Consider the following 24,990-nt stretch of genomic DNA (forward strand, 5'->3'; position numbering starts at 1 on the left):
TTCTCCTAAATAGACCATTTCAAGTGTAATCACAAAATAGACCCTAAAGAGGAAAATGACCAAAATGTTTTATTTAATAGGTAAAAAGACCTTAATACCCTAGATATATAAATACAAATAAATAAATAAATAAAAAGTTAGTTCAGATTATATGTTTTCAAATTTAACTTTTTTATAATTTTTTTTTAATTGTTTTTTAAAAAACTTTATTTTTGTAATTCAAAATACTTTTTGAAACTATTATTCAAATTTTTATTTTCAAACTTTTAATATTTATTTTTTATTTTATAAAATTTTAAAATTTAATCTCAAAATTTTATAATGGTTTGGATTAGTTAACCTTAGAGATATAAGTGTATATTTATCTATTTAATGAAACATTTTGGTTATTTTGATCCTTAGAGTATATATTTGTGACAACAACATTTTTAGTGCTATCCTAGAACATTTCTCTATTATTTATTGTTATATAGATCTATGAATTATTAGTATTACCATATTTTAAAAAACGTGCCAAAAATATAAATCAATATTGACTATAAATATTAATTCCGCAATTAATTTCAAACCATGTCATCATTGTTATTATGTCATGTCATTATATTTTTTCAAAATTAGTGTGGTGATGAAACTTGAAAAATTACTTCTTAAATAATGTATTGGGAATTGGTATCATGAGTCGTGAGGTTTACTTAAAACCAATCACTGGTATTTGGATGATTCGTCGACATTTCTTGCTTATTAATGAGTCCTTTTCTATATATGATTTCTGCAAACCATACTAGTTTTTAATTAGTTGTACTAATAAATAGTACTCCCTCCGTTTCATAATACGTGATGTTTTGTACTAGTTCATAAAGATTAAAAAAATTACATTTCTCTGAAAAAGTATTTTAAAGATATAATTTTAAAACCATTTAACCAATTATAAAAAAAACAGTAAAATCTAATTGGTTGAACAGTTTCCAATAAAATTAAAGTTAACCTTAAAATTTCAAAACTTCATGTAAATTGAAACAAAATAGTTTTTCTAAAACATCATCTATATTAAAATGGAAAGAGTATAAAACTAGAGGCCGTAGATATTTAGTAAGAACTTTAATAAAACAAAACTTTTTTATTTTATTCAAGTAAAGCTTAAACATTTATCTCTTTTTCAAAAGAAAAGCATCTCATCTTTATCATTTTAACTCCGACGTCTGGTTGGACGGCGCCAGAGGCACTTCTCCTTCAATCCTCTTTTTCTTTGTTTTTTTACTCTGCTCCTCTCCTTCCACCAAGATGTTTGGTTAAAAACATGATATATGGCTAAACCTAAATATTCGAGAGTGCGATGTGATTGAGTACAAGTTTGTATGAGCATTTGTATGAGCATAAAGTAAAGAACACATAGAATTTGTTAAACGGGTTCATTTTCTACATCCCGGAACCACGTCCATAACACACTTACTTGATAAGAACACAAACAACGTTGCTCTATGGTACCAGCACACACCCGTACCGACCACTCTTAACTTGATTTATAATAAAGAGCAACTACTACTCATTGTCTTCTCTACAAGTATAGTTCTGTACAACAAAACTATCAACAGCTCAACTGTGTGGTAGGGTGACCTCACACACATCCATGTATATTTTCAATAGAACCCTAGACGCGTAACCGTTCCTTGTCACCGTCTTGTTCTCTTTATACTCCAACCGAGTAAACTCTAAGCTCCTCAAGCCCACTAATCTTAGTTAGGTTTTTTCTTAGAAACAAATCCATGTTCTTATAATGTTTGAAGCCCACGTGAATCATTCCTATTAGCAAGGCTCAATGCCACATCATCACTGCACATACGACACAACTTCGTATGTCCGTAAGTCCTCGTGCCATTCTCATCGATCAGATCAGACTTTAGTATTCTTGTGTAAGACATAACATTCTATGTTCTTCATTCTCCACCTTTTTATTTGAGTGTGTCAATTCAAACTCTTCTAGCAACAATCTCATAGCAGCAGCTCCCCCTGCATTATTGAATCACTGTCTCTCATTCTCTCCCTGCTTGAGTGCACACTCATATAAAAACCATAAAGCACTTGTAGCTCAGCTCAACAGAACCATTGCAGATATAACTACTAACTCAGAACGCAAAGCTGTAGCATCCAAATTCTGGGTTCCTCTTTCATCTCTGACTTATACCAGTTGCAGCAAAAACTCATGAGTTTCAAACTTCTCAATTATAACTTCTAAACAGTTTTCTCAGTTCTTCCCAAAGGTTAATCTTGCTCTGCATCGTTCTCCTTTTGGTCAAAATATTCAGCTTGAAACCAAACGTGATTACCAAATGATTGTCTAGCTTCATAGGTCATTATCAAATACGCCTTGTCTCAGCAGTCCGGGAACACAATCAATGCTGAAGGCTTACCAAATATGTATCTGATCACACCAGAACACTTTACACAACCTAGCTTTTTTTTTTTTGTAATGACATTCAAGAAAATGAATGACATTCATCCTCCCCTGCTTGAATTCATATCTAAAAAAAATATCTCTGCTGCACCTGAATTTCTTTCACCTGAAATCATCACAAGCCCAAGCTGAACAATTTTATCCATCATGAAGTTTAGATGACAATCACTTAGAATCAGCTGTCGCCAATAGTACAGAGCATGTCGTATTTGTTGAACAGTACAGATACATGATGACTGCTTTAATCTCTGTCATTTCTTTTTCAACAAACCACATGAATCACACAATTGACTCCTTTTTCACTATTGCAGTCACTTTTTTATTGTTATCAGCCGACTCTGTTGTAAAACACCTTGCTCTCTAGACATATTTGTACTCGTGTGTCTAGCTTCTGCTGAATTAAATCTACCGGAAGCCTCACTTCTTTGAGAATTAAGAAACCTGCAACTCATACCGAATGGCAAATTTTGAAAATTCTAACAACAGTTACTCCGTTTTACAGCACTTGACGTTCAGGCCTTATTATCAGATCCAAGCCAAATCTCTCCAAGTTTATGTTAACTCAACCTCGTGATGAGTTAGCTCTTCACTGTTCTCCTCTTCTCTTCAACCTTTTGCTAGAAAATGTGATTTATGCAGTCTTCATAAATCCTCAATCTTAGAAACCCAAAAGGATATGGAAATTCAAATGAGAATTGCCCATAGATGTTTGAATAAGCTCAAACACAGCACAAACCAACCGTTGAATTGCAAGACAGTAGCATACTGAAGATCGTCGCAAAGTTTCAGCTCCATCGGGTTAATTTTTGATCCCACACGTTGCCTTGAAAAACCCGTGCAACAGTCTTTGGACCAGTTTTCTTTTCTGTGCCACAGAATCTGCCATAGATGAAAGCTTTATCCTCTGGCCTAAGAGTTCCATCAGTTTCCTTGAGACTCAGAATCTGTCTCACGGCTGAAACAACTAATAGGCTTCTCTAGCTGCACAGCTCATTGTTGCAACTTCCGTCAATGTCTGCTTCCTTTGGATACAAATTTCAACTTGATGCTGTCACAAGCATTGCCTAGCCTATTCTTGTAGTGACAAAATCAAAATCAAAGCAACAGCCAACAGGCTTGCCTTCGGTTTAAGTTTTCACGGATGTTAAGGTATTCCATAAGAGTCCTTAATTCAATCTTCATAGACAGCCCTTTCATTTGAGTTACACTTACACACTGATGTTAAAACAATAATTTGACGAGAAAGATCTGTCGTTTGTATTTGAGAACAGTGTTAATTTATACAAACCCATGTATATTTGTAAAACAACACGTGATTGCCAAACAATAAAAAAGGAAATTAAGTTAAGTGTAAGCCACAGTTTTCAATATTAACTAATGAAACTGTTGAGAATTTGTTTAAAATGCTAATAATAAGACAAGAAAAAAGATTTTTTTTAAAAAAAACTTCTACATATGTATATAATATAGCTACTTTTACTATATAAATCAAGTAAGATTAACTCACAAAAATAATATCCTGTTTGTTTGCTCAGAAAAATAATACTGGAAAACCAAAATTTTCTCGTTCATTTTTGATGATATATTCAAAACAGATAAAAGTTAATTAGTATTCCTGGAAACAAGTACACCTTATTCTGCCACGACTTCTCTAAAATGAAGAAGTGGAAAAGGGCCAAATACTCGAACTAAGAATAATCTCAGTTCATTCAAAATTTTGGCGTATGCTTTATATGAGTGTTTTACATTTTTATTTTTGGTTAATGCCATTTCATTAAATGATTTTTTAATTTAAACTTTAGACTTTGTTTGTCATGTCGGATTTGAACTTAGAGGGTGGCATGTTGATGCTAGTACGAAACATTCTGATATCCTCATCATTCTAATTATATTATCGTATACTAGAGTCGAAGAACGAATTGGAGTATCAATTGGGTCAATCCATAACTCATTCAAGTTAATGGGAGAATAATAATTTTAAATAACTCAAAAATTTATGAATAATAATTTTAAACTTGAATGGTTATTAAGTTCTTCTAAAATTTGGGGTTAAGCATAAAATATTACTTAGATTTTATAAAATTCGTTTTTATGATTTTGAGGAGAAAAAAATACATTTTTAATATTGAGATCTAATTTTCTGTTCATTGAGGTATATTGTTAGGATTGAGTTGGATTGATCCATTATTTTTTTATTCATTTTAACTTTCTTATGCGCGAGTTTTTATTTTTACTAATTTCATATAAACTTAAATGTATAAATTTTGATGTTATATATATAACTTAATTTTGATTTTTGAATTTGGTTTGTAATTACAATTTCACGTTTAATAAATTAGATATGTCTTAACATCTAAATTAATCTACCGTTATGAAAATATAAATGTGAAACTTTATTAAAGTTGTGTTGAAACTTTGTTTTATATAAGTTTTATATATTAAAATGATTTAAAATATTATGTATATTTCATGAAACAACATATATTTATATATTTATAATTTTTATTGGTTTGTACTTTTGATTTTTAAGTCTTTTTTATCTATTTTGCACTGATAAAGCTATTTTAATGTTCTTTAAATAAATGATTTCATATATATGATTAAATCATCCGTAAAAACTATAATTTTAAAAATATTAACTGTAGTACAAGCCAATATATAATCAAATAATGTATACTTAAATAATTTCAATATTTTATTTTTCAAGTTTTTGGATGCAAATTTAAGATATTTGGTCAAATAATAATAAATATTTTACAATAATAAATATTTGAAAATGTTTATATTTTTATTAACTTAAGGGTAAGGGACTATACTAATTTAAAAGGGAAGTATTTAATATATTAAAATACTACAGATTTTTATTTTTTCTTTTAAAACTAAAAATAAATTAATAATTATATATAATAGTTTAATAATAGCAGCGAATTTAATAATTTATTTAGATAATGAAAATTAAAATATTTTATCAGATATTTTGTATTAAAAATAAATAGCTATGATTATATAGTATGTTGTAATGAAAGTAAACATATCTTAAAATATATTGATTATTTAAGGTGTACTCTATTCAAATGTTCTAATGTATATGTAATGACTGGAATATTTTAATGAAAACCTTAGAAATAAATTTAATTTAGTATAATTTTATGTAAATCATACATGACTATAATATAAAGTCCATTGCGTATTTCTATTTTGATAGAATATATATATATATATATATATATATAATATTAACTAGAAAGATAAATTAGTTAGTTGAATTTAATAGGACAATTCTTTCAATAGTCATTTTTAACTTTTTGTCACAAAATAGCTCTCAAGGAAAAAATTATCAAAATAACTCATTTTTATTCTGAAATTATTAATATTTATTGTTATTTTAAAAATTTGAAACCATATCCTCAAAACTTTATTCCTTAACTCTAAACCCTAAGTCTATTTTTTTTTTTTGGTGTAAATGTTAAATAAAACCCCTAAGTCTATATTAGTTAACCATATGTATAAATGTATTTTTACCCTTTAATAAAATTTCTTTTGGTTTTTCTTCTTCTTTGGAGGCTATTATGACATAAACATAGTAAGAAAACACATGATTTTAGCAAAATATCAGAACTCTTTAGTTAGTAACACTCAAACCATAAAATATTAAGTACAAGGTAAAATATCAAATCTAACAAACACATAAGTAAATACTACGGAATAAATGGGTTGAGAACATAGATACTATTATAGCTTCTCTTAGAGCATCTCCAAAATAAATTTTATAACTTCAAAAATAAATTTTTTTTCTTAAAAAAAGAATTTCAAAACTTCAAAATTGAAATTTTGAGTAGTGAAACTCTATATTTGAAGTTTCGTTACTCAAAACTTCAAATTTGAAGTTTCATATTTTTATTTGCTTTTGGTCTTTAAAATTACACATTATTTTTATGATTCCTAAATATTTGTTCATTTACAGTTTTAATCTTTAGAAATTTTTATATCTCATAAATATTACAAATTTGTTTTTATAAATTTAAGTTTTACACATAAATTTTTAAAACTTGATTTAAACAACAACAATATTACAAATGAAACTTAATAAAATTGTTTTTTTAAAAAGGTACATGAAAACATAATTGAACAATTTTTAGCTTGTAATCTATAAATTAAAAATAAAGAAAGCCATTTCTTACTTCAAAATGCAGTAATTGATCATATAAAAAAAGTATTAGTGTACCATTTTATTAATTAATATTGATGTAATATTTTATATATGTGCTAATTATTTATAAAATTTTTATAAGTAAGTTAATTATGAAAAATATAAGGACTATAGTATAAATACAAATAATTTTGAAGGTAAATTTGAAGTTTTGCTTTTGGAGAAAAGCACTTTTAAACTTCAGATATAGAGTTTTACAAACTTAAAAAAAAAAATTTATATGCTTTTTTTTCCACAAGTTCATTCATTACTAATAGAAAGGCGCCCTCATGTCCAAGTTATGCCACGGATGGGCCAAATACATAAGCATAATATAACAAGAGTTCAAATGAGAGAAATAGATGTTGACAAACGCAGAAGAGATCGCCTAGATATTGCAAACGGTTCTATGAATTCCTTAACATGCATGTCTTGATTGATTGCTCTAATGAGCGTTAGATTGTGGAAGACATCGTAAGAGTTGTAATCTCGAGAGTTGTTGCCTTGACGATTGCCAGACGCATCGCTAATGGTTCTGCCATGGGAGGGGCGTTGACGAAGTCTTGGGTGCTCGATCCTTGGAGGGTGTGGTGAATCCGTTTCTCGAGAATATCCAAACAAATCCCGCTGGCTTTGTGAGTTTATTCCATTCTGCATCGGTTTTACAGATTATCCATGCCTCTAGAGTCGTCACTTGAGATCTGTTTTTGTTCTTCGACGGGTCCAGTAAGATTTTGTTGATTTTTGGTTTGGTGTGTTGTGCTCCGATTTTTGAGTTGCGTTTAAGATGTTGTTTTTCTATGCTCATAAAAGAGAATCATTTGCAATGTTATTGATTATGAAAACTTTATTAACTTCAATTTTAAAACATTGAGAATTTCCTTCTTCAGTTTTCTTTCTAAACAAAGTGTATTTTCTATAAAATCTTCCTTTTCTTTTTTTTTTCTTTTTCTGTAAACACCCTTTCACTTAATTAACTTTGGTGATAAGTGAAATGAAGGACCAATGAGAGAAGAGCAGTGGCTTTAATTTAACTGGACCCTAGCCAATGAAATCAGCCAATGGGAGATAGAGAGATATAGCGACCTCGTAAGAACCGCCTCCTTCGCCATTTGTATCATCTCTCTATAAAACCACATTACCATCACCCTCTCTTTGCATGCAACAAATCACTCAAATAATTAATTTATAAAGGTCTAAAAAAACGGCAGAGAAACAATGGAACGTGGAGCTCCTCTCTCTCACTATCAGCTACCCAAATCTAACTCTGGTAATCAAATAATAAGTGCCTATTTATGTATATACGTGCCTGCACTATGTATACTCACGAATCATAAACTTGTTTTGAGGTTTTTTGTATATCAACAAAGAACTAGAGACTTTCATGTCTTCTTAAAACAGTAGAGATTTTTATTTCTTAGATTTTTTTAAAGGTACGGAGAAGAGTCTACTCACATGCAAGACGCTTATATATATGCATGCATGAATGAGTTTGATATATCTATATATTTATTTGCATATTCGTGTATACATCCAAGCAGGAACCAATCCTTAATTCAAATATTTCGTGATATGGTATATAAGAACAATTTTTAATGGGGGATGATAGATCTTCATATGTTTGTCCATTGACAATACCGGTGCATGCACAAGAAATATTGAGTTTCGATTTCTTTTTCTATCTTTTAGATTTATATTCTGGCTTTTTAAAAATATAGAGGTGGGAATTGTATATGTTGGTTTAGTTTAAAGGCCGACTCAAAATCTAAAAAAACTTAATTTATTTTCAATTGGAAATATTAAATTACTCTTATGATATTTTCTTTATTAGTTTATTCGCTTTACTGTAACGGTTGTTTTTTTTCGTTTCAAAACGAAATTCTCGTTTGTCCACCCTGATTTGGAAATATCCAATGAATCTAATTACACTTTTTAGCCAAATATAATAGTATAAATACTATTGTAAACTCCTCTATTTAAAGCCAAAAAAAGTAATATAAATATATTGTAATTCTAGTTCACAGGGGATGAAATAGTTTCACCTAATCCAAATCGTTTTATTAATTAGTAAAAGAATTGGTTAACCAATAACCAACTTTAATTCTTTTTAAGTAATAAAACAAATTTTGAATTAAGCAAGCTAGAAATTTGACAAAGAAAATTGGGAATACGCGCTGTACTTGTAAAATCATCAAATTTCAAGTATTTCGAGAAGTGGAAAGATCCTTTTGACTTTTTCGTTCTATGAATGTAAACGTAACGTCAAGAATCTGAACAGTCTACATAATGGAACCGGGACCTGTAAACTTATCTTTTATCTTATTGGTTAGTACTTAACTAAGCACGTGTCTTCACTTGATAGTCCTCGTTTTCAACTATTAAATCCGCTTTCTAAAAATGTAATTTCATTTAGTATTCCAAACAACTTCAATTTATGTAAACAGGACTGAACTTGGACCAGCACAACAACTCAATCCCGACAATGACCGGCTCCATCGGTGCATGCGACGACAAGAACAAGACTATCTTGCCGCAGCAACAACCAAGCATGCCTCGTGAGCAAGACCAATACATGCCAATCGCAAACGTGATAAGGATCATGCGTAAAATCTTACCGCCACACGCCAAAATCTCTGACGACGCAAAAGAAACGATTCAAGAATGCGTCTCCGAGTACATCAGCTTCGTGACCGGTGAAGCTAACGAGCGTTGCCAACGTGAGCAACGTAAGACAATAACTGCTGAAGATATCCTTTGGGCAATGAGCAAACTTGGGTTCGATGATTACGTTGGACCACTCAACGTGTTCATTAACCGGTACCGTGAGTTCGAGACCGATCGTGGGTGTTCACTTAGAGGTGAGTCATCATTTAAACCGGTCTATGGAGGAAGTGGTATGGGGTTTCACGGCCCACCTCCACCGGGTTCTTATGGTTATGGTATGTTGGATCAGTCTATGGTCATGGGTGGTGGTCGGTACTACCATAACGGATCGGGTCCGGAAGGATCAGTAGGTGGTGGCGGTGGATCTTCCTCTTCTATGAATGGAATGCCGGTTTATGACCAGTATGGTCAGTATAAGTGAAGATGAACATTTCTTTGATTTTCTGCATGTCTATTCAAAACATGTTTTGGATAGTTATTTATGTCTTACCAAACATATCTATTTGCTGCATCTTTTAAAAGAAAAGGTTGAATAATATCAAACTTCAGTTTCAGTATTTCTTTTGGAGATAATTTATATATAGATATATGTAAATGAAAAGTTCAATTTGGTCAAATCTAGTCTTTTGGTTTCTGTTTTTACTTTGAGAAATGGGACTAACACTGCATATTTGTGGGAGATTGTTAGTGAACAAAATCCGTAAACCAATCCTACTCTTTATTAAACAAAGCAAATGTCATTCATAAATGACTATTAAAATCCCTCTTTAAAATAATCTTATAAATCCCATTTGTTTTAACTTGCTATATATCCTCAAATTTTCTTCTCAATATTTACACTCCTGATCCTATAAATTTGTTGAGAAATGGATGGCGATCGAAATAATCCTCCAGCAGTTTCCACTATGATGAATTGATGATAGCACTCATTGTAATTAATGTTTACCACTCTCAGACCAATGCTTATACCACCAGATGTTCTCAACGTATCAGTTCCAAAAACAGGAATGACACAAGCTGATTTTCAAGTCATACAAAGTATCAACAAGGAGTTTCTGGCGGTTAAGCAATACAGCGTTTGCGCTTGCTGTCGCAGCAGCTTTAGTACAAGTCAAGAAACATGCAGCTCAGTGTCAAGTGAAGTTGGAGAAAGAGTCTCTCCTTCATGCTTGTGATGGTCGCTCTCGACCAAGTGCGGTCTTTGGCCTACTTCGTTGCTTTCGCTCTCGTTAAATGACTGTTTCTTCTCATAAGTGTCTCAGTATTCGTTGGCGTGCTCATGGTTGAGATTATTGGATGAGATCATAAATCATTATTTTATATGAGTTTATCATTTCTTCTTTATTCTGCTGTCACTACACATGGACTGATCACGATCTTGAAACAAGTTTGGACTTGAGGATGGCATCAAAGTCTTATTGTAAAGAAAACTGTCAAAGAAGATTTAGGAGAAGGAATCTGTCCCTGCGTTGGTTGTTGTTGAGTTTTGAGAGTCTTGGAGTAACTTCAGTTGGTGTTCAGCGTGTTCTCTCTCGCACTGAGTCATGCCAATGATGATGTCGAGCATCGTTCCGGTTGTGCCGAAGAAAACAAGTGGGCCTAGAGACTTGCGCTTGATGCCCACTGGGATCGCAACCAATGCTCCTAGAACTGAGAATACCCATGTCCCTAGTGCACTGCACTGCACCAACAAAACAACTACAAAACTGAAACACTAAACACCTGTGGGTGTTTGTTACAACTTCAAGAACAAATCACACTGTGATATACAAGAATGTGCTCGATGTACAAGGGAAAATGACTAGAGTGTGTGGCTACATAACTAATGACTCAATGATAAACATCACAAGACGAAACAAACACTGAAACTGTGTTCCACTCTCTATTTCTAATGATCAGCAATCAATAAAAGCTTATAAGTGCTGCTGTAAGGAAGGCATAAAGACTCAGTTGGGAATGGTGCACTCCTCGAGGTGATTCACATTCTCTTGAGTACCCCATCTTTGATCAGCAAACTGAAATGGGTTGCTCCATCTTGATGTGGACCAAGAAAGCCTTAATCTTGGTATCAAACAAGAGTGTTCAATGAATCATACACGTATGAGGGCAACAAAACAACAGACCTAAGGGCAATGAAAATTTGAGATCTTTTAAGTAGCAAAGCAGCACTGAGACGACACAATCATGAAAACAAACTGAATGCACAATTGCGAGTGTTTTTGAACAAAGTTTCAAACTTTATCTATGTAGTATCGAATAAATCAATTCCAATTGGTAGAAACGAAGATTACCCAGACGGTTGGATTTATTTTGTTAACCGGAAATAACCGAACCGGAATTCTGTTGCTTTAGCAGCATTGGGGATTTCAGCTCGGTTTATTAATTTGACAGTTTTTATCCCGAGTTAAGTTCCACTATAAAGTCTATAATTATAGTCGAAAGTCGAAACTACTTTTAGCCAAGTTTAACTCTGTACCACACCATAATAAGCTATAAAAAAACCTTGTTGTCCAAATTTTTTTATTATAAAAAACTAACTTGATGATATAGCAATGCATGGTTCTTGTCTTGTACGTACTGGATCGGTAGTTTTGTTTTTTTACAGACGACTCGGTTTAGGGATATTTTATCTTAAGCTTGTGCCCACACAAAATAAAGCATGTACGAGGAAATTGAAATTGTTTATCTAATTATGATAAATATGAACTCATGTTCTCCTATATCAATCATCTTTATCATGTGTCCTTCAAAAAAGTTGATCATGTGTAAGTAATGAAACATTTTTGTACGCCGGTGCTCTTTTCCTCTTCCTCTTTTTTTTTCATCAAAATATTTAACAAGACAAAAAAATGAACTATGGAAGTTCAATCTCTAACCATAACAATTCACAATTCACATATAAATTTGCAAAAAATAAAAAAACAATAAACCACACCATGGCACACTTTACATGCCAGCCAAACTCCATATCGAAAACCAGTCATGTGATCGGTTGTCCATATAGCGCTAAGAATTGTCCTTACCGACGCCGAAAGTTAAAATGAACGTGAACAAACAGAGTTTTGACTCTAGATCTCGTTGAAAATTTACATTGGTTTAAATGATAATATTCTGTTAATGTCGTTTAGCAATAAAGTAGTCATCATGTTATAAGTTCATGGGATCAAATGGAGAATAATATCATGACAACTCTCTTACGGTTGTGTCATGTGTGATTTCGACAAGTATGAAAATAGTATATTGTTGCCCACTCTGCGTCGTTTCATCTAACTATTATAAGAATCGAATTGATGGTATAATTTTATATTTCATTTAGCATTTACAGGACGACCAAGTTTATTCATTTATACACTTCCTAACACCAAACGGCATGTTTGGTGAGTGAGAAATGGTTTTGTTTACATTAACTTAATTTGATCCAACCCCTCTCTCTTTTTTCTTCGCCATTAATATTTCTTTTGAAAAAACAACAATTCCGTTATATAAGTAACTAATCGGTTTCAACCATCCTGCTGGCAGATCTTCCACCATATTTCTTACCAAAAATAAAATGAATTCAACGATGTTGTTGGATGTTGTTACTTGTTAGTACACATAACTTGATAAATACACTTATGTATGTTAGAGCAACCTCATCAGGAAAATATCTCACATGGAGTTCTGGACAAATAATATCTATATTTAAATGTAATTAAATTATATTTTACTATTTTCAGAAAAATTGAACCATTTTAAAAGATATATGTGGCATGAAAAGTTCTGATGGGTATCTAAAAGCATTTGATTTAAGATATTTTTATGTCTTTTTCTATTTTCCCTTAACTATTTTTTTCTGAGATACTACATAAAATGTCTCCATGTTCTCTTATGCTATTAAATTTCAATTTAGATAAACTAAATAGATATAATTTTATCTCAACCAGAAGAAAAAATGATCCAAAACCGGATTTTTTTTTATCTCCTCTCAATATTTAGTCATACTAGTTTTGTTTTCAAATATGTGATATAAGGTGATAGCCGTAAACTAAATTTGAACACAAATGTTGAAATTATGTAAATATAAGTCATATATATATATACAATTAAACCAATTCAAAACATAAACATGTACAACTGGCGTTATGTGTGGTTTATCAGGATTTTTGTGTTTTAGATAAGCTAGATATATTTCATCTAATCTGAGTAACAAAGTTTTTCCCACTTCAAACAAATTCTTAATTAGGATATACAAATTTCCTGTATTTGAAAATATTAAATTGAATCTTAGATATAATAATGAATTATCGCCTGCACTAGTTAATAATAACAAAAATCTTTATAAATCTTTATAAATGTATATATATGTATATATTTTTGTTATTATTAGAATCGCACCGCAGTTATTTAACATGTTGTTATTCAGACCAATATATGTGAGTAAAAATCAATTTTGAGTAGTTAAAACTATTTTTAATACGTATATAACTATGTTAGAGTATCGGCAAAAACAACTTTATTTTACTTTTTTCTAAACTTCAAATTTAAGATTTGATAGTGTTACTTTTTAAAATTAAAACTTTATAATGAATTTTATAAGTTTTATAATTTACACTTTACAACTTATTGAAAAAATTAATATTCTACGACTTGTATCATAAATATAAAATATACAATAAATGTAGTTTATAACACTCTTTATGAATCTATTCAATTTGAACATGGTGTAATAATATGAAGAATTGATGAATTCATTAACATCAATGACTTTAGATTAAGCCATATTTATATAGATAACATTTTTGAAACTTTTAGAAATTTTAGTACTATTTTAATATTTTAATTTATATATTATAGTTAATTATAAAATAGATATAGTGCTAAGATATATGAAATTATAAGGATTAAAATGATAAATAAAAAATTGATAATAATATTAAGAAAAAACATAAATATGAAGATTTACGGTTTCATTGTGCAAAACCTTTTAAGGTTAGTTTTGAGATGCACGAAACTTTGTATTTTTATATAAAAAATTTAGAATTGTCTCATAAACCATATCTAATGTATTTTCTATTTTTTCTCTAAAATAGAAGATTTCTATAATATAAATAAAATATGCTTCAATGTATTTTTCATAATAAAAATCTTCAAATATAGAGTAAAGTATAGAGATCTATAAATTGAAGAAAAATAGCAATTTTTATTTTATAAGCAGAAATAGATATGAACTGAAATAGTTTTTTTTTTAAATGCTATTGTAGAAGTAAATATAGAAGTGGGTTGAAAATTCTTTTAGTCATTTTTCTTTTTGACGAAGTTTAAACATTAATGTCATAACCATTATAAATGATTAAAAAATTAAGGTAACATTAAACGAGTATTATTGCATGAAAAGTGCAGATGTCGCAACTTTAAAATATTAAATTTTTTTAAATGAAAATACAATCCAGTTTTGAAGTCTACTATAAAGTGCGGACTAATAAAAATTTATTTAATTTCCAGTATGTTTAAATCCAGTTTGTTTGTTTTGCTACCTATATGAATGAAAGTTTTTTTTTTTATCAAGGGCCCCTACATACAATGCTTCATTATTATTTATTTTTTTGTAAAATACAATACTTCATTCTTTCCTCTACAGCACTAATGATAATGAACACTGGAAATATTCAAAATCTATACGTTTTTTTTTGTTTTCTAACGGAAAAAATAATTTGACACGTTGAGTAGAAAAATATACAATCTAGAAAATATTAAAACTGTAAAGTTCTTGTTGTGTCCAAATCTCTTTATTCTTTTTATAGATTGAATTTAAAACTGAAAATAGAAAAACTGTGGAAAAGTTGTAATATTTTTGCAAATCTATTTAAAAAAATAGAATGAATTACTTCTTTTTTTTTTCTTAAACAGAAAGAAAGAATTACTTAAGAGCCCAAAAGAAAAGAAAAAAGCTTAATTAGTATTTTATCTGTGACTGTGTGCGTAGTGGCACGTGCCAGCCTTCCAACAGTAAAGCTACAAAATCGTTCATGTCTGAATCCGTCGACCTATATATATTCCCGTCACGACCGGGACTTTCTCTTCCTCTAATCCAACGGCTATCTTTAATTTCTCTCATAAATCAACCATCAGATCTTAATCTAACGGTCTATAATAATTATCAGTTTCATTCCTCTCCTTTTAAATAGACTCAAACCCAGACCAGTTCAACTCTCCTGTCTCTCTCTGAAGTCTAAACATTTTGAGCTTCGCCGTTAGATGTCTCAGGTACCGGAAAATTGATAGACAAAGAGAGCAAAAATATCACCGTAATCTGTATAGTTAAGGATCTTTATCTCTCTCGCGTTCGTGATGCTTGTTACGACGGTGGCGCGGAGGTTAGTGTACTCTCGCCTGAGATGTTGCCGGAGAAATCGAGAACTTCGGTTGTGACCCTTTCGTGATCGAAGATTTTGTCTTTTTCCGTGTTTTATTGTTTTCGAAAACTTTAAAATGGAAGGTCAGGCGAAGCTGACGAGGACACAGTCGTCGTTGCTCCGATCACCGTCGACGGTACGTTCGTCTTTTCACATCTTTAGTTTAATCTCCGACGATGTCCCTCACCAGAAGCAAGATCTAGAAGCTGGAGAGAAAGAAGAGAAGCAGAGGAGATACCCGCGTAAACCATTCGGGTCAAGTCCTCGAACCGGGTTAACCCGAATCAATCCGGGTCTAGCCTTCACGATGGTGTCTCTCTCTTTTCTCAGCCTCTCCTCTTTCTTCTTCTTCGTTGTGTTCTCCCAAACCGATGAGCTTCTCACCTCCGAGAACCTCGTCCTTGCTCTGATCTTCGTCGCCGTCTCTCTCTTCCTCGCCTCCAAGAACAAAACACTTCTCAACCAAACCGTACTCGCAATCACCAAAGGCTTTCAGAGCAAGAACCGGTCAAAACCGGTTCAGTGGTACATCGGCGATACCGAAACCAAACCGGAGAAGGCCACCAAGCGGTTCGTTAAAGAAGGTGTTCAGTTCTACAGCAACGGAGACTTCTACGAAGGGGAGTTTCACAAAGGGAAGTGTAACGGAAGTGGTGTATACTATTACTTCGTGAGAGGACGGTACGAAGGTGACTGGGTCGATGGGAGATACGATGGTCATGGGATCGAAAGCTGGGCTAGAGGAAGTAGGTACAAAGGTCAGTATAGGCATGGTCTTAGACATGGTTATGGAGTTTACAGATTCTACACTGGTGATTGCTACGCTGGTGAGTGGCTAAATGGTCAAAGCCATGGGTTTGGTGTTCAGTCTTGTGCTGATGGTAGTTCTTATGTTGGTGAATCAAGATTTGGTGTCAAGCATGGGCTTGGATCCTACCATTTCAGGTAAATAAATAAATCATCAGTTTTGTTTTGTGATTTTAACTTCTAATTATTGAAATTTAAAAACATGAATTTTTTTTGGGTTTTATGTGTTGTAGAAATGGAGATAAGTATGCAGGAGAATATTTTGGAGACAAAATACATGGGTTTGGTGTGTATCGTTTTGCTAATGGTCATTGTTATGAAGGAGCGTGGCATGAAGGTCGTAAGCAAGGGTATGGTGCTTACTCGTTTAGAACTGGTGATGCTAAATCCGGTGAATGGGATTCAGGGAATCTTGTAACATCTCTTCATTCTACGAGCGAGCCGGTACGCAGAGCGATTCAGGCTGCTAGAGAAACGGCAAAGAAGGCCGCAGAGAACCGGAGACGAGTAGATGAACAAGTGAGTCGAGCTGTGGCTGCAGCTAATAAGGCTGCAACGGCTGCAAGAGTTGCTGCGGTTAAAGCGGTTCAGAATCAGATGGATGGTAAATTTTGTCAAAGTTAAAAAAAAAGAAAATTGTAAATTTTTGGTTTGTTACCGGTTTAATCTGTAACCCTGATTGAAGCTAAAAGAATGTAAGCTTGGTTCAGAGGTTTTTTTTAACAATGTTATTTTCGATCTTTATTACTACTTCTGTAACAATTTGTACATAAAAGAAAATGGGAAATCTTCTTTTTTGTTTTTAAATCAACGGCTTGATTGATGATGGAGCCTTTTTATTTGTTTTTTTTATCGTATCTTTGGAAGAAGTGATGTTAGATTGATATTCTTATGATCTTGATCTGGATCACTAACATGACGATTTTATATTTTTGTTACAACTAATGGCAAACTTTTTACTCCGTTATTACACAAATTTTATACTATTTAGAGCATCTCCAAAAGACACTCTATAACTTCAAATACAAAACTTTTTGCTCTCCAAAAAGAAACTTCAAAACTTCAAATTGAAGTTTTGAGGAGTAAAACTCTATATTTGAAATTTCACTATTCAAAACTTCAAATTTGAAGTTTCATATTTTTATTTGCATTTTGGTTCCTATAATCACACATCACCTTTATGATTCATAAATATTTTCTAGTTTATTATTTTAATCCTAAAAAAATTATATCTCATAAATATTGTAAATTTTGTTTACGGATTTTAAATTTACACATAAAATTAAATAAACTTTAAAATAAGATTTAAAATATTTTAAACTAGATTTAGACAACAATAATATACAAAAGAAATTTTACAAAAAGATTTTAAAAATTTACATGAAGATATAACTATTACACAAATTTAAATATTACAACAACACTAATAATCAGGTAAGTTTGATCTGGAACCTTCAAAATTTTCAAATATTGTCCAATTTTTTTTGTGTAAGTGAAGATGGTTGTTGTTGTTGTTGTTTTTGATGTCTTTTTTCTTAAAATTATTTCTTGTTCATATCGAATATATTCACGAGTATTAATATCATCGAAAAGAAATTAGTCTTTTAGCAATATTTTATGTTCATTTTTTACTTTCTTGTTCCGATTTAATGTATTTACAAGTATCAATATCATCTCATTTCAACAACTTTTAGCTTGTAATCTACAAAGTAAAAATGAGGAGAGCCATTTTTATTTCGAAATGTACTAATAGATCATATATGCATTACAAAAATCTTTTATGGAATAATATGATATTTTGTTTGAAGTTTAATATTAATTAAGCTATTTTTTTTAATAGAATATTTATTAATTAATATTGTTGTAATATGTTTATATATGTGCTAATTATTTATAAAAGTTTTATGAATTCAAATTAGTTATGTCAAATATAAGGACTATATTATAGAATATAAGTAGTTTTGAAGTTGAGTTTGAAGTTTTGCTTTTGGAGAATAACATCTTTAAACTTCAAATATAGAGTTTTAGAAACTTCAAAATAGATTTCCTTTATGGAGATGTTCTTAATTGCCTACGAAAATAAAAATAAAAAAGGGGAGAAGGATGAAGAAGAAGAAGATTATGTTCGGCGCTCAGCTTGACATTCCCCAAAACATACCGACTAAGGGCATCTCCAACCCTACTCCATTTTTGACTCCAAACTCAATTATGGAGTAAAATCTTCTCCAATCCCACTCCATATTCAATTCCAAAATGGAGTAAAAGCTAGGGTTACTCCATTTATGGAGTAATTTTACTCATTACTCCATTTTGGAGTTGAATTTTTTCTATTTATGAAATGGTCTTTTTAATCTTTAATATTTTATTTCATACTTAAAATAATATAATAACATGAAAAAATATAATACTTCGCAAAAGATTATTTAATAATTTACATAAAATATGCATAAACTCATAAAAGTCAAAACTAAGAATAAATAATATAATATAAGAAAAAGTAATTTAATAATTAATTTGGTAAATTGTTTTCGAAACTACCAAAATCGGTGAAATATTATTCATACGGAGTAGATGAGTTTTTTTAATCTTGTGAGTCAAAAATTTAATTGATAACATTTGTACTTGTTGAACTTGATATATGCACAAACAATATGACCCAATACATAATTCAAATAACAAAACAAAACTTTGTTTTTTTCTTTATGTTCTTTTAGTTCATATAAATATTTTTGAATTTGAAAAATTGCATATGATAAAAACTGCATGAATTGTAATTGGAAGATAATTTCTAGTTGTATTTTTAATGATAAATACTTAATTTAAATAAAATATATTATTATGGAAATTTTGTAAACATAAAATAGTTGTGTTAATTGTTAAATTTTTATAAGTTGAAGGTACTATTAACAATTATTAACTAAATGAAAAAAGAATATATTTTTTTAGAGTAAAAAATGGAGTAATACATTAGAGTAAAATCCAACTTCATTTTGGAATTATACCATTTTGAAGTAAAATTTGAAGTAATACATTGGAGATGCTCTAAACTAATAACCCAATGTCGTGATCCAGAAAACATCAATTGCATTGGTACCATACTACCATAACATTGGTACCATACTATACCATAACACATTTATGGTCTCTGCTCCTAGTATCCGACAATGCAATAATTCTATTTAATTGTTTTCTGCATTTTAAAATGCTACATTGTTATCTGGATTCTTATTAATTTCCACTCCCTGTGTTTCATATTATAAGTAGATTAAAAAAAATAGTTTGTTTCAAAATATAAGTTTTTTTTATTATTCCATGTAACTTCTACTTTTATTGTTACGTAAAATATAGATTTATTTATGATTGGTTTAACTATACTTGATGTATATATCAAATGATATTTTAAAAATAAATAATACATTTTTTAGTCTGTGTGCATTCAACTAAAACTACCTAGTACCTACATACAAAAAATAGAGGGAGTATAACGTTAGCACTTGGCAGTTTAATTTTGTTCCAAATATTCGAGTTTGAATAAGTCTGCAAAAATATACCATACTTCTAAAATATGTTCAAGAACTTTATGTATCAACATATTGACCCCGACTTTGCGATGCGGCGTCAATATCAATGTTTTATTTTGTATTGACTTTACTCATAAAGGCAAATTTGAAATCGGTTTCTTTTCGTTACTTTGAAATTTGAATTCTAGATGATAGCAATGTGTACTTAGTTGTATCATTATGGATATAAATAAGAATATCAGACTACTTAATCAATCATAGAAATAGACATGCTCAGTAGTTAAAAAAAAAGAAAAGAAAAACTAGTTTGATTACGGCAAGTCGACAATAACACATCCGATACCATACATGTTTCGTCGCATAAAAGAAATGTGGAAGCAGCCATGTGTCTTTATCGATAATCATATATGTGAGGATGTTATTGAATTTATATATCTGACCTTATCCCTTTCCCTTTCCTTTTCTTATATTCATGAATTATATACGCCACTAATCACATGGTTTCTTGTTGGATTGGTCTCCCTTGGACATCAGATAATACTCCAAGCAAAGATTAGTATATGTACCAACATCTATTCATTTGGTATGTTTCATCTCTAATTCTATAGCAATATATACAATTATCACACATCTATTCATTTAATTATCTTTGTTTCTTACAGCCCCGCATGTAAAAATTTCAGACAGCATTTTAACTCAAATGTTTAATTTCATTTAATTTCAAACTTTGAAGTCGCTAACAACTCCACATAAATTAATTATCCTGCAGAGAGATAGGGTCCGATTGGTAATGGCTGTAGCTTTAAATATTTTGCTGTAGAAAAAAATCTGTAGACTTTTTGTTGTGGCTTTAGATTTTATTGCTGTAGAATTTTATTGAAGCACTAAAAAATTGCTTTGGATATTTGGCTCTGCAGAGCACTTGTACAGCTGTAGGATATTTTAAGAGCTGTGGTTTCAAAAAAAAATTTAAAGCTTGATTGCTCTGAATTTGGTGCTGTGAAAATAAATAAGGCTGTGGACAGCACCTACAGCAACTACCAATCACCCCCATAATCACTGGTCTATAGATTCCCGGAAAATAAATAGCACTTCGCCCTAAATTTTTTAAATGCATCTATTTTAGGTTTGAATATTTAGCTACGACAACGAGTTACTTTTACAATAAGAAGGAAAAGAAAAATGAGAATATTGTAATTTCTTTATTTTATAAAGGTTTTTCAAGAATATTTTAAGTTCTAGCATGCATTAATGGTCAACAACATATGATAACATACTCAATAGACATATATACGTACCCTCAATAATTGATTTGTAAGACCTAAAAACTGAAAAAAACATCGACCTATATTTATAAATTATTTATAGTATTAACTAAGATAAAATAATTTATAACATTAAGATTAAAAACTAAATAACTAAAGTCGGAAGTGGAGGAATGCATGTCTATGCTTCATCTCGAATAATCATTTTTTCTGAAAATTTTATTATTTAATGCAAGAGAGTGCAAATGTTTCAAACCAATATTAAACCCCTGTGTAATCGTTTATCTGGCATAAGTATAATACTAATATCCACACTATCCATTTTTCAACTTTTCATTATTTGAAATTCAAAATATGAGTTGACGAGTAAACATCTCCAACGCAATTATCATGCTTTCAATAGTATTGAAACTATCTTATATATTTATTCATTTATATACTTTTTTAGCATTGATCTTTTCTTCTCTTTTTATGTAACTAACTACAAACATGCAAACAGACAACATAATTACAAGTTGCATTATTTGAACAAAATAAACTCAAGTTGACCACCTCAAGCTTGAGTAATAGAATGGTCGTTCGACGTAAAAAAAAAATAAAAATAAAAATAAAAATAAACTCAAGTTGTCTTTTCTACCTGATGTCTTAAAAATTTGGAGTTTGTCTATGGACCCATTTGGTTGGCCCATCTTCCCAATTACTCCTTAAATTTATTTTAAAACAAAAATTGTGTATCCTTAAATTTATTTTAAATGCAATTAATATTTTTTTTGATGAAAATGCAATTATTGATTCGAGTTTTAGTTACATGTGAATGCTAACTAGGTACTAAATTACATAATTGATATTCTAAATTCCAAAATTTAACTGTGTTCTGCAATAACAGGTTGAATAGTGATTATTCTGCAACAAATACATTGAATAGTAAGTATGATATATATCATATGTGTGGATTGAATTGATATCATCCTTTAATATGAGTTGTTATCATGGTTTAATATTTTTATTTTATTTTTCAAAATAGACTAAATTTTATAATAGAATTAAATTCTATTTTGATAATACTATATTTTAAAATAGAAAATAGAGTAATAAAAAAAATATTACTCTATTTATAGATTAAACTCATTTTTATTCTATTATAAAATAAAAAATAAAGTATTACTTACAATATTTTATTCTAAATTCTATTTTTTTTTTAAAGAGAAAAGGATTAAAGATGTTTTATGAGGTGATATTCTGGTAGATTTTTTCTTGAAACACGTGATATCATGGTAGATTATCTATCTATACTATTATTTGAGAAGTAATTTTGCTTATGTGTCAGGTTCTCCATAATTTTAGCTAATTTTGTTTATTTGTCACGTTTTGATTAGTTTTTAGTTTGAGACACTAATTTATTAGTTTAAATAATATTACTATTATAAATTTTATAATTAGAAATTATTAGTGATTTTGCTTATTTGTTAGTTCTCCATTTTAGATAATTTTGTTTATTTGTCATGTTTTTATTATTTTTTAGTTTGAGTCACTAATTTATTAGTTTAAATAATATAACTATTACAAATTTCATAATTAGACATTTTTTTACTTTTACGAGTTAAGACCAATTCTTATTTTGTCCTTTGTCATGTGATGTAAGAGATTTTAAATTCTATAAATTTCTTTTTTTCTCATTCATTCCAAGTTGTCTCGGTTATAGTTTTTTCATCCTATAGGTATATATAGTGTGTCCTGATTGTTTTAATTGCTTGCATTCTTTTCATCACTTTCGCTGATACAAATGTTTTCTTTCCAGTGGTTCAATCATTTTGTGCAGATGGTTGGAGTTGCTTGCATGAAGGGCTATATATATCAACAACATCAAAGCTTGGTTTCTCCCTTCTCTCTCTAGATCTAGAAATATTAAGATAGGTCAATATATTTATTAGTAACCAATGAAATATTATCATTATCTCAATTTGTTTTAAGAAAAAAAAATTTCTTCTAAATTATCATTAAATTTTATTTTTATTTACTTTTTATTCATTTTGTTTTTACATGGATTTTGTGTGTTTAAAAGTTTTAGACACTACATCTCTGGTTTAAAAATGTAAAGTAGATTAGAGAGACTCAAAATTCACATTCTTACTTTATTTTATTGTGTGAAATATTTGATATGTTGTTATGGCTCATGGTTTTATAGCTTTTTAGTTTTCCTTTGTGTTAAGATGAATAAACTGAGATGAAAATAAGAAATTGAAAATTTCTTAAATGATTAAGAATATACAGAATAATTTATCATGTTATTTAAATATTAATAATTATTTGTAAGATGATTATGTATGCATATGCGGATAAAACACCTAACTGCTTTTATTTTTAACTTATCCATTGTAAGAAGATTGTCAAGATATTGCCTTAATTTTTAATTTTAGTTAAAACAAAAAAATTGCAAGGCACATCATTACGATATGGCTTGTAAAAGGAAATGGACAACAGGTGTGAGGGTTTCGATAAAAGACAAAGCATATGAACTTCAGCTTAAATACAATTACACATAAAATATTGATGTGCTCAAATTATCCTATAACAACTTGTTCAAATAAGAGATTGATTGCAGTATTTAAAAATCGAATCCACATGAAACGTGGATCACACAATAAACTTTAAAATTGAAATTATGTAACAATATTAAAAGACATAAAATCGGTTGTGAGATATAAGGAAAAAGCGTCAAGATTTTGGGAATTCAAATAACCAATTAGAACTCAAATCTATAGATATTAAGGGTGTGATACGAACCGTCTTATAACTCGAATTCAATTAGTTAGATATCCAGCTTTCGCTACGAGTCCAATCAGATGTCTAAATCCTATTATTCCAACTCTCGTATTTGAATTCAATTATTCAAGATAAGCATTAATGTTCAGTTCAATATGTTCACTAGTGTTCTAAACCAACCCTCACTGTATTTATTAACCTAGCTCAACAGAATTAGATTCAAGAGTTGAACCCACTCTCGTAGTTGTCGATTATTCTATGATCATATTTTTAGTTAGCTATTTTATAATACAAACAATAAGAACAATCATGTGAAGGATCCAAGATAACAAGTAAATTAATTAGACATAATTAAGCAAGAAAAAAATATAAACTGAATGAATTGCATTAGAAAGTAGAGATCGAAACATTGGAGTGTCAATCAAATCTCTCAAAGAGTCTTCTGATCTTTTCTCCAAAAACTCTCTAAAAATTCTAAAAAGTTTAGCTAAAAGTAAAAACTATAAATAGGTCTAAAAGTGACCCAATGATAATTTTATAATTTGTAAAGTTTTTTGACCCAAACTTGATTCCGAGTCTGCCCACATAATCACGTCGGTGTCAAGCGACACCAAAGAGATGTCGATCAATACTTTTTCAAAATCTCGGCTCTGGCTTTTATTTTCGTGCATAGATACGAGTTTCGTCATCTTTGGTTTTATAATTTCATAATACTCTAAAATATATCTAGATCTAAAAAAACTTTAAAATAGATTCGGAACATAATATAAAAACTCTAAATAAGATTTATACTATGATTAAAAACTGGTAAAAACCATAATATATCAATTATTATCTTAAGGTTACTAGCAAACAATTTTTTTTGGTACGAAGTCTCTTTTCTCAATCCCTTTCTTATTAAAGGAGAAACATCATTAGAAATAAACCTTGGCCTCAT

The 24,990-nt window shown here is 30.0% G+C and overlaps 2 protein-coding genes across 2 annotated transcripts; both read left to right on the plus strand.

Annotated features, from left to right (window-relative positions):
* Positions 1 to 7,859: 7,859 nt before the first annotated feature.
* On the plus strand, positions 7,860 to 9,726 carry LOC106358189 (nuclear transcription factor Y subunit B-9-like). The gene is given in 2 exon segments (NM_001316100.1): positions 7,860 to 7,911; positions 9,086 to 9,726. Coding segments are annotated over 2 exon segments (693 nt in total).
* Positions 9,727 to 15,470: 5,744 nt separating this feature from the next.
* Positions 15,471 to 17,311, plus strand: LOC106358187 (phosphatidylinositol 4-phosphate 5-kinase 3-like). Its single transcript, XM_013797938.3, has 2 exons — positions 15,471 to 16,642; positions 16,738 to 17,311. The coding sequence occupies exons 1-2, from the start codon at positions 15,774 to 15,776 to the stop codon at positions 17,126 to 17,128; spliced, it is 1,260 nt and encodes a 419-aa protein (XP_013653392.2). The 5' UTR covers positions 15,471 to 15,773; the 3' UTR covers positions 17,129 to 17,311.
* The last annotated feature ends 7,679 nt before the right edge of the window (positions 17,312 to 24,990 follow it).

This window comes from Brassica napus, chromosome A7 (assembly GCF_020379485.1).
Source record: "Brassica napus cultivar Da-Ae chromosome A7, Da-Ae, whole genome shotgun sequence".
NCBI lineage: Eukaryota > Viridiplantae > Streptophyta > Magnoliopsida > Brassicales > Brassicaceae > Brassica > Brassica napus.